This window comes from Miniopterus natalensis, chromosome 1 (assembly GCF_054644295.1).
Source record: "Miniopterus natalensis isolate mMinNat1 chromosome 1, mMinNat1.hap1, whole genome shotgun sequence".
Taxonomy (NCBI): domain Eukaryota; kingdom Metazoa; phylum Chordata; class Mammalia; order Chiroptera; family Miniopteridae; genus Miniopterus; species Miniopterus natalensis.
Genome location: NC_142081.1, coordinates 53,305,279 through 53,320,656, shown reverse-complemented (window position 1 = coordinate 53,320,656; position 15,378 = coordinate 53,305,279). Strand labels below are relative to the sequence as shown.

Below are 15,378 nucleotides of genomic sequence, written 5' to 3'. Positions count from 1 at the left end.
CGGAGGATTTAAAAAATACAGGATGCTTGCGTATGGTTCAGTGAGGGGGAGGGGGATGGGGTAAATCCAGCGGAGAGACTGAAGACATCTGAGAAGCGAGGAACTGATGGGGCGGAATTCCCTAGAAGGCAAGAGGACTGGCATCTAGAGCATGGAAACAGAGCCTCTTTGGCTTTTTAACAGAAGGCAAGGAAGAAAGGATGCAGGTGGATGTAGGTAAACATATAATTTTTGCATAGAAGGTTGAGGGAGTTCTTATAGGGGAGAGATGGAGGGGTTGTAAGTTTAGGAGAAGCCAGAAAATTTGAAATAGCCTTGTGAAGGAAGATGGGAGAGGGAAATGACTGGAAAAACTAAAGGTTGGCTGGGTAACACTGAGGTCTGATTAGACCTGGAGACCAAAGATCGTAGCAATACCAGTCTGCAGAGTTTTCATTGTTTCCTTGTCAGCTAGTCTAAGTTGCTTGTATTTGATTTAGGTTTGGGGTTTTGTTTTGGATGGCAGCTGTAAGAGACGGTGGCATCTGGAATCTGTGCTGGGTAGAAAAAGAAAGAAAGGTAGTAGGGAACTTACAGGGCAGAGAGGGCGAAGAACTGAGTCTGGGAAAAGGCAAGTAGGATAAACTGAGTAATAGAAATAGCAGGATGGGAAGTTTTAGTAAAGAATATGATTCTTGAAACTAAAATTTCATGGGTGGAAAAGTTTCAGGTGATAAGAAGGTCTGTGGTCGTTACTAGAATTGTCAGTACCATGGAAGTAAGTAGATGACTGAAGCAGGGAAGAGGTCAAGTTCTCTGGAGGTCAAGGGATTAAGGAGCTGGGGCCTTGGGCTGGGTTATTTACCTGGGTGTTGTCCAGGTTATTGCAGGATTGGGATGGAGAGGGGCTGGAACGAGGTGCTAAGGTCTTCCCTGAAGAACCGAGTGTCTGAGAGAGTCATAGATGAGAGTGATGAGGAGGAGAGACTGTGGCTGAGCCTCCAAAGAACAGGGGGGCAGAAAGAAGGCCTAGACACAGCAGAGAGGGAGAGCAACAACTTGTGCTTTCAGGGGGACTGAAAAGAAGCAATAGCCTCAGATCAGAGCCAAGCTTTGCTTAGTTTTGTGGGTAAGGTTTCCAGACTAAGGATTTTCCTGATAAGTAATTCTTATTCTATTAAATTTACTGAATATTTTCTGATTTAAAAAGGGAGGGGTATTATGCTCTAATGTAGTTAATTTAGTTAGTGCTTGGGATGAAATGAATTTCAGGGTTTATTAAAAGCATTATTATATTTTCTGTTAAAATATGCAGAATGTAATCATCTTATTATCCTTACTTGCCAGCAGCTCCCGCTCCCTGCTGCCCCTCACTTCCCCCCTGCCCCTCAGGGCATTTCCATCAGTTTTGACAAAGGGATGACTGTCAGAAGGCTGTCCTCCACACTGCAGCTTCCCCAACAGCATCTGGTGCCTCCCTGGAGTTCTGCTTTTACTTGTGAACCATTGTTGTGTATTATTGTTTTCTTGAAGGAAGTTGGGGAGAAAGACAACTTTGAAAACCGATTCTCCTACTGTCATTGTCAATCCAGGAAAAATCCTTTATTATTATTACTTTTTATTTTATTTTAATTATTTTTTTTCTGTTCTGTTTGTTTTTTACATTCTATTGTTGATAGATATGTATTTGTTACCATTTTGTTGTTCCTATTTTTCATCTTATTTTCTTCTTCCTCTTCTTCCTCTCCCTCTTCTCCTCCTTCCTCCGCCCCCTTTTTCTCCTCCTCTTTCTTCCTCTTGAAAATCCTTTAACATTTCATGTAATACTGGTCTGGTGGTGATGAACTCCTTTAGCTTTTCCTTGTCTGTGAAGCTCTTTATCTGACCTTCAATTCTAAATGATAGCTTTGCTGGGTAGAGCAATCTTTCTTGTAGCTTCTTGCTTTTCATCACTTTGAATATTTCTTGCCACTCCCTTCTGGCCTGCAAGGTTTCTGTTGAGAAATCAGCTGACAGTCTTATGGGAGCTCCCATGTAGGTAACTAACTGCTTTTCTCTTGCTGCTTTTAAGATTCTCTCTTTGTCTTTAACCTTTTGCATTTTAATCATGATGTGTCTTGGCGTGGGCCTCTGGGTTCATCTTGTTTGGGACTCTCTGTGATTCCTGGACTTGTGAGTCTATTTCTTTCACCAGGTTAGGAAAGTGTTCTGTCATTATTTTTTCAAATAGGGTTTCAATTTCTTGCTCTTTCTTTTCCTTCCAGTATCCCCATGATGTGAATGTTGGTATGCTTGACATTGTCCCAGAGGCTCCTTACACTATCATTTTTTGGATTTTTTTTTTTTCTTTTTGCTGTTCTGATTGGATGATTTTTTCTTCCATATAAAGGGTGTCCCAAAAAAATGTATACTAACTTTGAATAATTATTAATTCCAATGGGTTAAATCTGAAAAGAAAGAAACATCAGTTGAGCAATTGCCTGTAAAGTGTGCATACATTTTTTTGGGGTACCTTATATTTTAAATCGCTGTTTTGATTCTTGGCATTATCTACTCTACTGGTGATTCCCTCTAAATTATTCTTCATTTCCTTTAGTATAGCCTTCATTTCTGACTTTTTTTATGGTTTCAATCCCCTTTTTTATGCTGTTGAACTTCTCTCTAAGTTCATTGAGCTTCCTTAAAACCAGTGTTTTGAACTCTGCATCTACTAGATTGCTTGTCTCCATTTTGTTTAGTTTTTTCTCTCTGGAGTTTTGTTCTGTTATTTCATCTGGGACATGCTTCTTTGTCTCCTCATTTTGGAAGCCTTCCTGTGTTTGTTTCTATGTATTAGGTAGAATTGCTACATCTCCTGGGCTTGGTAGAGTGGCCTAATGTAGTATATGTCCTGCATGGTACAGCCTCCCTGTTCACCCTAGCTGGGCACTCCAGGTGTACCACCTCCCCCACATGTGGGCTGTGTACACCCTGCTGTTGCAGTTGAACCTTGATTGATGTTGCATGTCAATGGGAGGGATTTACCCCAAGGCCAATTGACTACAAGGACTGCAACCACTGTGGAAGATCAGTTGTGCAGGGGCCCACTACACCAAACTTCAGCGGGTCTGTGGTGCCCACTAAGTTGCTTGTGGATGTGGTTGGGTGGTGCTTCAATGTGGTCTGAAGCTGTCCACCAGGTGAGCTGGCTCTGGAGACTCTCAGGAGGTTCAGCCCAAGGTGAGCCACTGCTTGTGTTCTGCCTGGGGCCACCCAGTAGGAGTTACAAAGTGCTCTGCAGATGGCTGCTACTCGTGCTGAGCTTGGAGGTGCCCAGAAGAGGCCAAGCTGTGAACCAAGGCCAGCTGCCACTAGTGCTGGGCCTGAGGCCACTTAGCAAGAGGTATGGGGTACACTGAGGCCAGATGCTGCTTATTTGAGAGATTTTAGGAAAGTCTGAAGCATGAGGCAAGACAGGCCATTTGTATAGAAAAGCCACTGGAAACAGCTTGGGTAGGCCCACAAGTTGGCGGGGCAGTTTCTCAGGAAATCACCATGGTGGGGCAAATAGTGTGAGCCAGGTTGAAAAGACTAAAATATGGTGCCTGCCTGCTGGCTCTGTAGGGGAAGGGCTCAGAAAAGGAACGATGGCCTCTGCCAGCGCTTCTGTCTGGGAGAAAGCTGCCCTTCCAGCTCTGTCCCTGATTCCATACAATTCAGCTCCCCCCAGTATGTCTCTGGTACATTTCAAGCTGCTGCCCCAGCGCTGGAGCTGAGTCTGAGTAAGTCTGTGTGCAGGCCCTTTAAGAGGAACTGCCTGGGACTTGAGCAGCCTTTGTTTCACTCAGGCACAATCCCCACTGGTTTTTCAGCCAGAAGTTGTGGAGACTTCTCTACTTGGTACTGGAACCCTACACTGGGGGGTCTGGTGTGGGGCTGCAACCTCTCCATCCTTAGGGGGAACCTCCACAGCTGAGCTATCCCTCCCAATTTTTATCTGCCACATGTGGGTACGGGACCAGTCTGTTCTGTGTCTCCTCCTTTCTTACCAGTCTCATTGTGACTTCTTTTTTATATCCTTAATTGTAGGACTTCTGTTCAGCTAGATTTCAGGTGGTTCTGAATGATGGTTGTTCTGTAGCTTAGTTGTTTTTTTGATGTGGTTGTGGGAGGATGTGAGAGCCACTTTTACCTAGTTGCCATCTTGCTTGGAAGACTATTTTATTATTTTAAAGTACACATTAATGTAGAAAGAAAAGGCTTGTTACCTGTAGTAATATGTAAAATAATATTTGCTTAAAAATATGATTATGCAGTTGAATTTCCTTCCATTCATTTTGTGTTTCTCAGTTGATCATTGCCATAGGAACAATCAGATACAAAGACCTGGTATGGGGAAATATAAATGAGCTACCTTAGCCCACCTTTCTTGAATTGCTATTTTGTAGTTAAATCTTATGTTAACAACCTTGAGTTTAAGTGGTAATTTGAAGACATTATGGTATATAATAGAAAAAATTCTTCCTAGTGTTTCAAGGAAGAATTAGAATGAAAAGAATAATTTGCTTCCTATATTTGCTAACTACATATAAAGTTGTACAGATAAAGTATTCTTTTTCTAGGTTCTTCTTCTTTATCCCAGCTTTGTGTAGCATATTCAACACAACTTATTAGTGCCAGTATAGTTTGTTAGGCATTTGGTTAGACCACAAAATAAATAAATAAATAAAGCAAAGCCCTTATCTGTGGTGAGCTCATTCTCTAGTAAGGAAGAGAGTGGGACTCACATAATGTTAATATAAGGGAGAGTGTGCTAAAGACTTCATTCCTATATATAATATATATATTTAAAAAAATTTTTTTTTCAGGGAGAAGTATTTTTTAAAATATATTTTTATTGATTTCAGAATGAGGAAGGGAGAGGGGGAGAGAGAGAGATGGAAACATCAATGGCGAGAGAGAGCCATTGGTCAGCTGCCTCCTGCATGCCCCCTGCTGGGGTTTGAGCCCGAAACCTGGGCATGTGCCCTGACTGGGAATCAAACTGGGATCTCCTGGATCATAGGTTGATGCTCAACTGCTGAGCCATGCTGGCCGGGCAATTCATTCATATTTTAAAAGTTAATACAAGAGAACAACAGAGAAGGGAGATGTTGCTTTTCTTGATGCTTCACATAACAAATATTTGAAGATGTTCATTATGAATTAGAAAGTAGAAAAAAACTTACAGAGGTTTAAAGAAGTCTAAAAATTCTTAGAAAATAATAACTAATATACTTCTGCTAGCAGAAGTACCTGGCTCAGATGTCTGGGAGAACAAGAAAACTGAACCACTTTCTGCCCATAGTATTTTTATTTTCCTTTAACACTGAGCTTGTGGTCAAGTTCATCTTGTGTGTCAACTTGTGTTTCTCTTGTGCTGTATGTTTTCACTGATAAAAAATGCTTTCTCTCTTTTCTAGGAGAACATATAGATTACTGTGGATATTCGGTCCTTCCCATGGCTGTAGAACAGGATATGTTAATAGCTGTGGAACCTGTGAAAACACACACTCTCCAACTGGCCAATACAAATTCCTTGTACCCGTGAGTATTTAGGATTGCTACCTTGTGTGTGTGTGTTTGTATTTGTACCCAAATGCACTCTTTAGGAGATATTAAATTTATAATAAATTATTTGCAAAAGATTCTAAGGCTACCATTTAATATTTGTTTATTTTGTTCATTTGCTCATTCATTTAAGAAATATTTACTGAAGATTTACCACATGCCTGACATTATTTTAGATACTGGGCAATACAGAGATGAAAATAACTCTGTCCTTGCCCAGAAGGTGTCATCTCCAGCAGAGTCAGAGCTGGTGCCTTTCCTATGTACTAGGGCACCCTCTGATTCTCTTGCTGTACCATGCCGTATTACCATTACCTGCTTACCTGCCTGTGTCCCCCAGTGGATAAGCTCTGTGGCTTCAGGTACTGTTTCCTCTCTTCAATGCTGCAGCCTCAGTGTCAGACATAGAGCGGTACATAACAGATGTAAGTTTCTAGTACATGAATGCTTTATTAGGTTAAAGATATACTTTTTAATTTCTTTAATTTTTTAAAAATTTGTTTTTATTGACTTTTAGAGAGAGAGGAAGGGAGAGGGAGAAGGGAGAGAGAAATAGAAACATCGATGAGAGAGAAACATCGATGGGCTGCCTCCTGCACACCCCCTACTAGGGATCACACCCACAACCCAGGCATGTACCTGGACCAGGAATCGAGCCAGTGACCTCTAGGTTCATGGGTCAATGCTTAACCACTGAGATGAGCAAGGATATATTTTGTTGTTGTTTTTAATTCTTAGTTTGCTAAGATTAGAAGAATAATTAATGGGTACTAAATTTTATTAAATGTCTACTCAATATTGAAGATCAGTTTAAAAAAATATCAATTATACTGATAAATTTTTAATATTTGAACTGTCTTTTCATTCCTGGGTTAAGACCTATTTGGTAATAATATATTATGATGGATTTGACTTAATAATTGCAAAAAAAGATTTTGGCATATGATTGGCATATTATATTTTTGGCTTATTGTTCATTTGTTAAGGCATTATACCAGGCTGGCAAGATATAGAAATTCCTTACTTTTGCCCGGCTGGGTGTGGCTCAGCGGTTGAGCGTCGACCTAGAATCCAGGTGACTGGGGTTCGATTCCCGGTCAGGGCACATGCCCGGTTGCGGGCTCGATCAATCACCCTCTCATCATTGATGTTTCTATCTCTCTCTCTCCCTCTCCTTTCCTCTCTTTGAAATCAATAAAGATATATTTAAAAAAAAAAGAAATTCCTTACTTTTATATGAAACTTATTGTATAAGATCTTTTCACTTTCTAATTATTTTGCATAATTGAGAATAATCTTATATATATTTTTGACCCTTTAAAGAAAACCTTACATTATCTCAAATACAATTTTTTGTCATTGTTTGCAAACGTTTAAAACTGGGTGCTGCCCTGGCTGGTGTGGCTCAGTTGGGTGTCATCTCATACACTGAAAGGTCACCAGTTTGATCCCTGGTCAGGGCACATGTGCAGGCTGCAGGCTCAATTCCTGGTGGAGGGTGTGCAGGAGGCAGCTGACCAATGTTCTGCTCTCACATTGGTGTTTCTCTCTCTCTCTTCCTTTGTCTCTAAAAATCAATAAAAAAATTTTTAAACCCCAAAAACAAAAAACTGGGTGCATAATAGTTTGTCACATTGATTTACTCAAATTCACTTAACAATTTCCATCATAATATGTAGTTTCAATTTTATTTTATTTTTTTCACCAAAGCAGAGCCGGAGACAGACTTGGATGAAGGTGGAGTATTTGGGAAATGATCCCAGGAGTGGTAGGTAGTGAAGGAGCATGGAGAATGAGTTAGGGAAGCAGAGGTGAATTGTCAAGGCAGGTAGTCTCTGCTGGAGATAAGGGGCTTTATTCCACCAGGACCCTTGGGAGTATGCAGCACGCCTCCCAGAATTCTTCACATGTTGTGTGGAATTCATTGCATGGAGATACTATAATTTTTTTTTATCTCTTCACCATTGCTGGGCATTTGGATCATTTCTAGTTTTTGGCTGAGAATATTTGTGTTCAAATCTTTGTGTGGACATGTTTCATTTTTCTTGGGTAAATACCTAGGAGTGGACTGTCTGGTTTACCTTTTCAAAGAATTTGCCTAACTACTTCCTAAAGGGGTTGTAACATTTACATTCCCATCATCAGTTCATGAGAGTTCCAGCTGATCCACATCTTTGCTAACATGTCATTTAAAATTTTAGCCACTCTCATAAATGTATAGTAGTAGTGCATTGCGGTTTTTAATTTCTCTAACGATGTTGAACATCTTTTCATATATTTATTTGTCATCTGTGTATCTTCTTTGTTTAAAGGTCTGTCCAAATCACTTGGCCATTTAAAAATATATATTTTTATTGATTTCAGAGAGGAAGGGAGAGGGGGAGAGAGATAGAAACATCAATGATGAGTCATTGATTGGCTGCCTCCTGCATGCCCCTTGCTGGGAATCAAGCCCAAAACCCGGGCATGTGCCCTGACCAGGAATTGAACTGTGATCTCCTGGATCATAGGTTGATGTTCAGCTGCTGAGCCATGATTGACAGGCCATTTGCCTATTTTTAAGTAGGCATTTCATTTTCTATAATTGACTTGTAAGAGTTTCTTAATATATTTTAGATACAAGTCCTTTGTTAGATGTATGTTTTGCAAAATATTTCATCCAATTTGTTTTGCTTTTTTTTTTTTACTGTGTTATTTGAAGATGAATAATTTTTAAATTTTGATGAAGTCCTACTTACTGATTTTTTTCTTTCTTTCACTGTTTGTAGTTTTTGACTGTATTTAAGAAACCTTTGCCAAACCCAAGGCCACTACATTTTTTCCCAGAGTTTTCTTCTAGAAGTTTTATAATTTTAGTCCTTACATTTAGGTCTGTGATTCATTTTGAGTTAATTTTTGCATGTGGCATGAGATAAGGCTGAGGTTTATGTGTCTGCACATGGCTATCCAATAGCTTCCACTATTTATTGGAAAGATTATTTTTTCCTATTGAATTATCTTGACACCTTTGTTGAAAAGCAATTGTTAATATATGTATGGACCTATTTCTGGACTCTATTTTGTTCCATTGATGTATTTGCCTATCTTTATGTCAATAGCACACTATCTGAAAACTGTAGCTTTATAAGAAGTCCTGAACTCAGATAGTGTAAATCCTCTAATATTGTTTGTCTTTTAAAATTTGTTTTTGGCTATACTAGATCTTTTGCATTTGTCATTAATTTAATTAAATTAATTTTTTGTTAATCCTCACCTGAGGATATTTCTTCCATTGATTTTTTTAAGAGAGAGTGGAAGAGAGGTAGGAAAGGAGAAGAGGGGGAGAGAGAGAGAGAGAAAGAGAAACATCAATGTGAGAGACACATTGATTGGTTGCCTCCCCCATGGACCTTGACCATGGCCAGGGATTGAACCTGCAACCCAGGTATGTGCCCTTGATGGGGAATTGAACCCACAACACTTTGGTGTGTGGGCTGATGCTCTAACCACTGAGAAACACTGTCCAGAACTTCTCATTAATTTTAGAATCAGCTATTCACTTTCTATAAAAAGCATGCTGGGATTTTTATTGGCGTTGTACTGAATATATAGATCAATTTTGGAAGAATTGACATCTTAACGGTATTTACTCTTTCAATTCATGGACACATTTATTTAGGTCTTCATTTTTCTCTCAAGTATTTTGCTGTTTTGAAGGTACATGTTTTATACATCTTTTGTTAAATTTTTCTCTAAGTATTTATTTATTTTGATCATATTGTTCTTGTAAATGGTCTAGCCTAGTGCCTGACACAAGCAGGGTAGACACTGGGCAAATGTTTGTTGGAAGAACAGGTGAGTGAATGAATAAATGTGGAAGTGGAAAGTGAGTCATGTCTGCTCATTTTGCGGACTTTTTTCTTAGCATTCTACAACATGGGTGAAAGAATGGAGAAAGCAGATGGGAGATGTAATGCCAGGAACAAAGGGTGGGAAAATGAGTGCCTGCTTTTTTTTTTTTTTTTTTTAAACATATCTTTATTGATTTCAGAGAGAGGAAGGAAGAGGGAGAGAGAGAAACATCAATGATGAGAGAGTCATTGATTGACTGCCTCCTGCATGTCCCTGACCGGAGATTGAGCCTACAACCTGGGTATGTGCCCTGACTGAGAATTGAACCTCAGTCTCCTGGATCATAGGTTCGATACTCAACTACTGAGCCATGCCGGCTGGGCTGCCTGTTTTTGAACTTTAGGAAAAAGGTAGGCAGAGAGGCAAGACAGGGATGGAAGATTATACTCTAAGCAAATGGCACCCAAAAGAAAGCAGGTGTAGCTATACTTAGGTCAAAATAGACTTCAGGCCAAAAGAGGTAACAAGAGGCATAGATGAACATTATATAATATTAAAAAGGACATCAAGAAGACATAATATTTATTAATATCCGTGCACCCAACTCAGGAGCACCAAAATACATAAAGCAACGATTAACAGACTTAAAGGGAGAAATTGATAGCACCACAATAACAGTAGGAGACTTTAGCACCCCACTTACACCATTGGATAGATCTTCCAAAGGTAAAGTCAACAAAGAGGCCATGGCCAGGTAGCTCAGTTGGTTAGAGCATTGTTCCAATGTGCCAAGGTTATGGGTTCAGTTCCTGGTCAGGGCACAAACAAGCATCAACCACTGAATGCATAAATAAGTGGAACAGCAGATTGATCTCTCTCTCCCTCTCTCTGTCTCTTTCTCTGTCTCTCTTCCCTTCCTCTTTCTCTAAAATCAGTCAATCAAAAAAGTCAACAAGGAAATACTGGCCTTAAATGACACAGTAGACCACATGCACTTAATAGATACATGTGCAGAACGTTCCATCCAAAAGCAACAGAACATACATTCTTCTTAAGTGCCTATGGAACATTCTCAAGGGTAGACCATATGTTGGGACACAAAACAAGTCTGAATAAATTTAAAAAGATTGAAATCATACCAAGCATCTTTCCCAGAAACCAAACTCAAAGTCATGGAAGATTGTGATCTAAATGATAGAAAATGCAAAATAGATATCATGAAGACACACAGTGAGATGCCAGAAAGTTCAGAAAGGCAATTCGAGGAGCATGGGAATAAAACTGTCATTTCCTTTTTGTGATACCTTTTCAGCATGATTCTTCATGCTTGATGGGTTGTTCCTCTGCCAGTACATTTGAAGTATGGAACGCTGTTCTTACTTAGGTACAGCTTTGATTTTAACAATCCAGCAGGTTGGTAATTAGAGGCCCTTTTCCCCCAGGAGGTGGTGCTATAGCATAAGCTTTTGGTTTCTTTTACCTGAGCTGTCTATATTTGAGAGCGAGCATTTCCCACCTCCCCCTGCCTCGGCCAGAGGTGTAGCAGGTGCCCTCTTCATTGCTGCTTGTGCCACTGAGTCGCTAGTGCCTTGCTGCGCCAGTGTCACTGCAGTCGCTGATTTTGCTGTGGTCGTGGTGTCGCTTCCAGGGCCACAGGGATGGTATGTGCCCCCATTGCTTCCAGGGTCGTTTGGGTCTCCCGCAAGGCCTTGTGGTGCGGGGATGGCAGAGCCCCTGTGCCACTGTTGCCTGGTTACCTGTGGCTGTTTATGTTTCTGTGACCTGGAGGTCAGAGACTCCAGTGCTGCCTTCACTGCGCCGCTGCTGCAGAACCCTCCAGTGATGTGGCATCGCTGCAGCCAGGGGAGGGACCCAGAGTCCCAGTTGCTGATGCCACTGCCACCGCCGCCCTTCTTACCCCCACCCTGCCGCCCCCCACCGAGCCATGATGGGGGGCTGCCCTTGCTGCCTGGTCTCCGTCCCTGCTACTGTGCTCGCTACGGCTGTGGGCCCAGCAGCCGCAGGGGAACCCGGGCCAGGAGCCCCATCCCTGCTGCCCCTGAGTTCTGCCTGCCCTATGCATTCCAGCCCACCGCCTTCAGATGTACAGGGTGTGCATCTCTCAGGCATCCTAGTATCTTTTTAAAAAAATATGTGTTTTATTGATTTCAGAGAGAGGGAGGGAGAGGGAGAGAGAGAGAAACATCAATGATGAGAGAGTCATTGATCAGCTGCCTCCTGCACGCCCTCCGGTGGGGATCGAGCCCACAACCCGGGCATGTGCCCTGACCTGGAGTCAAACGGCGATCGCCTGGATCCTAGGTCGACACTCAACCGCTGAGCCACGCCGACGGGGCACAGCCTAGTTTCTTGAGCAGAGGAGTCTTTCTTGAGTTACTGATGTTCCACTAGTTGGAGCCTGAAGGGGAGAGACAAAGGGAGCCTCTCACTCTACCATGTGCTGACGTCGCTCTCCCAGTGTATTTTAACTTCTGTGGGTGAGGTTAAAGTGCTTGTGATCTGCAGTCAGACTGTGTGTGTCCGCTGAGTCACTGAACCCCTCTGAGCCCCCAGGAAGGTCCTCTCTGCAACCCATGCTGCTGACTGTAGAAATGATGCCCCTTGGCCTCTGTTCCAGCCATGATGCCCCGTCACATGGCTGGCGTGTGATCATGACTGGTGTTCATGTTGTCTCAGCTAGATTACAAATACTTAAAAGACAAGCCCTTTCCTTTTTCCACTGTATTCTTCTGAATACCTTGTACACCTTAGTCGCCATTGAATATTTTCCTTAGGAGATGATGTATTCATGTTATTGAGTGAAGAAAATGCATGCAGGGTCCTCCTACAGTGACTGGCACATAGTCATAGGTGTTTAGTAAGTTATGTGAAGAGCACTCAGTCAATATGGGGAATGTTGCTTATTTTCTCACTTTTAAATTGATTCCTACCCCCTCTTCCATTTCACATATTTTGTCCCTTGGCTGATTTAGAAGCTATCTATTTTTCATTTTGAAATAATTTTTGACTTACAAAGAAGTCAGAAAAATAGTACAAAGAATTCCTACGCATTAACTGGTGTGTTCTCATGCATTATATCAAGGAGGCACACAATGTTCCTTTACTGGTGATGGGTAAGGTGGTATCTGCCAAATTTCTTTACCATAAAGTTACAGTGTTTTCTCCTTGCAGTAAGTTTCTGGTGGGGATATACCTGGAGTGTATGTAAATATCTTGTTTCTCATCAAATTTATACTCAGTAACTTTTTAGCATCTGTTGATGATTCTTTCCTGAAACAGTTATTATAGGAGTTTGCCAAAGTGTTTTTCTTTTTTTTTTAAATTTCCATCATTTTTCTACACCTGTTAGTTGGCATTTTACTCCAAGGGAGAGCTTTCCATTTTTCATTTAGCCATTTATTCATTTGTTAATTTATATCAGTATAGATTTATGGCATCTTATTTTAATCAATGAGATATGATCTATTAAAATCATTATTTGTTTTATTTATTCAGTTTTTCCCCTTAAACTGTGCATATGATAAAATTTGACTAGTGGCAGTGAGTGTGTGGAAGAAGGCTTTGAGCACTTCTGTTCCAGTTAGTGGTATGCCAAGCAGCAGGGCCCAAGGATAAGGTTTACACTAATGTAACAAGGGCCATCACGAAATAAAGAATGGTGCTGATTGTGCTAAAATATATTGGCTCCTCTCTGTTTCAGGAAATAAAAAGGGTCAGTTGGAAGTAGTGTAGTTATTAGGTCACTATAACTTCTCTTAGCTGATTAGGTCACTATAATTTCTCTTAACTTTTAGGAGCTGGAGATGTTTGTTGTTTCTGGGTAGACTGAGGTGCATATGTTGAAAGTAAATGGAAGATGAAATTTCAGTATCAATGCCTGGGCACAAGATGGCAGCAGCCAGCCATTGGTTTTGCAGCCCAAGGCCTCTGGACTGACATTTATGGTGTCTTTTGTTTTTTCAGGGACTTCAGTACTAGTACTAAAAACATTCAGATTGACAAAACCAAGCCTCTGTGGCACAACTACTTCCTATGTGGATTTAAAGGAATTCAGGTAAATTGGTTTATAAGGCACTTTCTAGCATTTGAGACTATGATGTCTATTATATCAAGATTTATTTTATTTACTTTATCATTTTTGTGTCTTTTCAATACGAAGTGATATTTCTGTTCTGTTTTGCTAATTTTCATATTTCAGAGGATGGGGTAGATATGAATATTTCTGGGTGTTGTTCACAAGAGGCAGGAGTGGCTGTTTATAAGTCAGGTGCATCTGACATCTTTCTGGTTTTTAAATTTTTTTCTAAAAAGTTTTTTGAAGGATACATTCTAATAATACTATTCACATTTGTTCTAAGAATATAGAGGTATATATTGCAATAGGACTTATTGTTGAACAGCCCAGCTGTATTAATTTAACCTCTTAAGTCTCGGATTCGTTAGCTATAAAATGATGTCACTGCTGTCCCAAAAAAGAGTGGTTGCAAGGATTACACAATGCTTGATACATAGGAGGGTTCAATAAATGGTAACTAATATTGTTATTACTACTTCAGATGGGATTTAAAAAAAAGATGTTGTGAAATTTATTAGAATAAACATTTCCCTAGAAACTTTGAATAATTACCTTGAGCATCTCTAATGTCATGTACAAGAACAAGAAAATTAAAATATTTCCACTGTCCTAATTTAAAAAGTATAAAAGACATGCCTGGCTGGGTGTGGCTCAGCAGTTGAGCATCGACCTATGATCCAGGAGATCGAGGTTCGATTCCCGGTCAGGGCACATGCTCGATCCCCAGTTGGGGAAGGCATGCAGGAGGCAGCCAATCAGTGACTCTCATCATTAATGTTTCTGTCTCTCTCCTTTTCCCTTCCTCTCTCTGAAATCAGTGAACATATATTAAAAAAAAAAAAAGTGTGAAGGACAAAAAGAAAATTGATTTGCTAAATCAATTTGATTTGTTATTAAAATCCATGTTGTAGAGAGCTTGTGTTCCTTGCTGCCTGGTGGTCCTGCCTGAAACTTTTGTCATGAGTGACCTAGGACTCAGTGGCCTGTCTGTTACAGAAATATATCACATTTATTTTTGACGTGTAGTTTTATATTCTAATTATGGTGGTTCTGGTCTTGGAGTTCTTCCCTCCCTCCCTCCCTCCCTTTTTTCTTTCCTTTTCCCAGACATATGGTAATAACATGGGAAAAGTTATTGGCAGGTTTTAAATATTCAAGTGATTGGGCTTGTCATATGTGTTAGTGGGAATTATAGTGTTTGGAAGCATTTACCTGGCAAATGCAATTTGATCTTCCTTATAGCAATATGCCTTTTGTAGCATATGGGTAAAGTCACCTAAATAACGCATGCTGCTTTGTGTTGCTTTTGAGAATTTCAGGCCCTAAAGCCTTCCTTTTTGGTTTGATAACTTACATGCAAAAGCAGGTTTGTGCAATGAATTTTTGGCTGAAAAATAATTTAAAGTTAGCCTGTTCAGAAACCTTCAAATTCAAATACTAGAAAGTTCCAGAGGATAATCTGTTTATATTAAATCGAACATGTTATCCTTTTGGGATAGAACTATTACAGAATTGGCAAAACCCACTTGCATTTTTGACTCTGTTGTGCATTTTCATTTAAACATTGCATGATAGGTTTGCAAGTATGATTCACATTCACGGCACCCCGTGAATTAGTTTATGGTTAAATATATAGCATCCAACCAGGATTTTTTAAAAAAACAAGCTGTCTGCATGTTCTGTATGAAAGGGCATTGACAGCAGCAGAGTTTCAGTTTATAATTTGTTTGTATTTCTGGAAAGGAAATTTTTAGATGTCTTGAAATCAAGAAGAGAAGTACATCCAACTGAGTCTCTTCTTTTGTGGTGCATGGATTTTGCCAGTTTAGGAAAAAAGGAAAAAAAATAAGGAAAAAACTGAGCCTTTTATTTGTAGAGTTTTG

At 40.2% G+C, this 15,378-nt stretch overlaps 1 protein-coding gene across 6 annotated transcripts in view; it reads left to right on the top strand.

The window, feature by feature from the left end:
• GALK2 (galactokinase 2) overlaps nucleotides 1-15,378 on the top strand; it is a 123,085-nt gene that overhangs the window by 18,758 nt on the left and 88,949 nt on the right. For all 6 annotated transcript variants that reach the window (XM_016210127.2, XM_016210128.2, XM_016210129.2 and 3 more), the window contains 2 exons: nucleotides 5,421-5,544; nucleotides 13,384-13,474. In XM_016210127.2, the coding sequence (XP_016065613.2) occupies nucleotides 5,421-5,544; nucleotides 13,384-13,474 (215 nt within the window). The remainder of the gene's footprint in view (nucleotides 1-5,420; nucleotides 5,545-13,383; nucleotides 13,475-15,378) is intronic.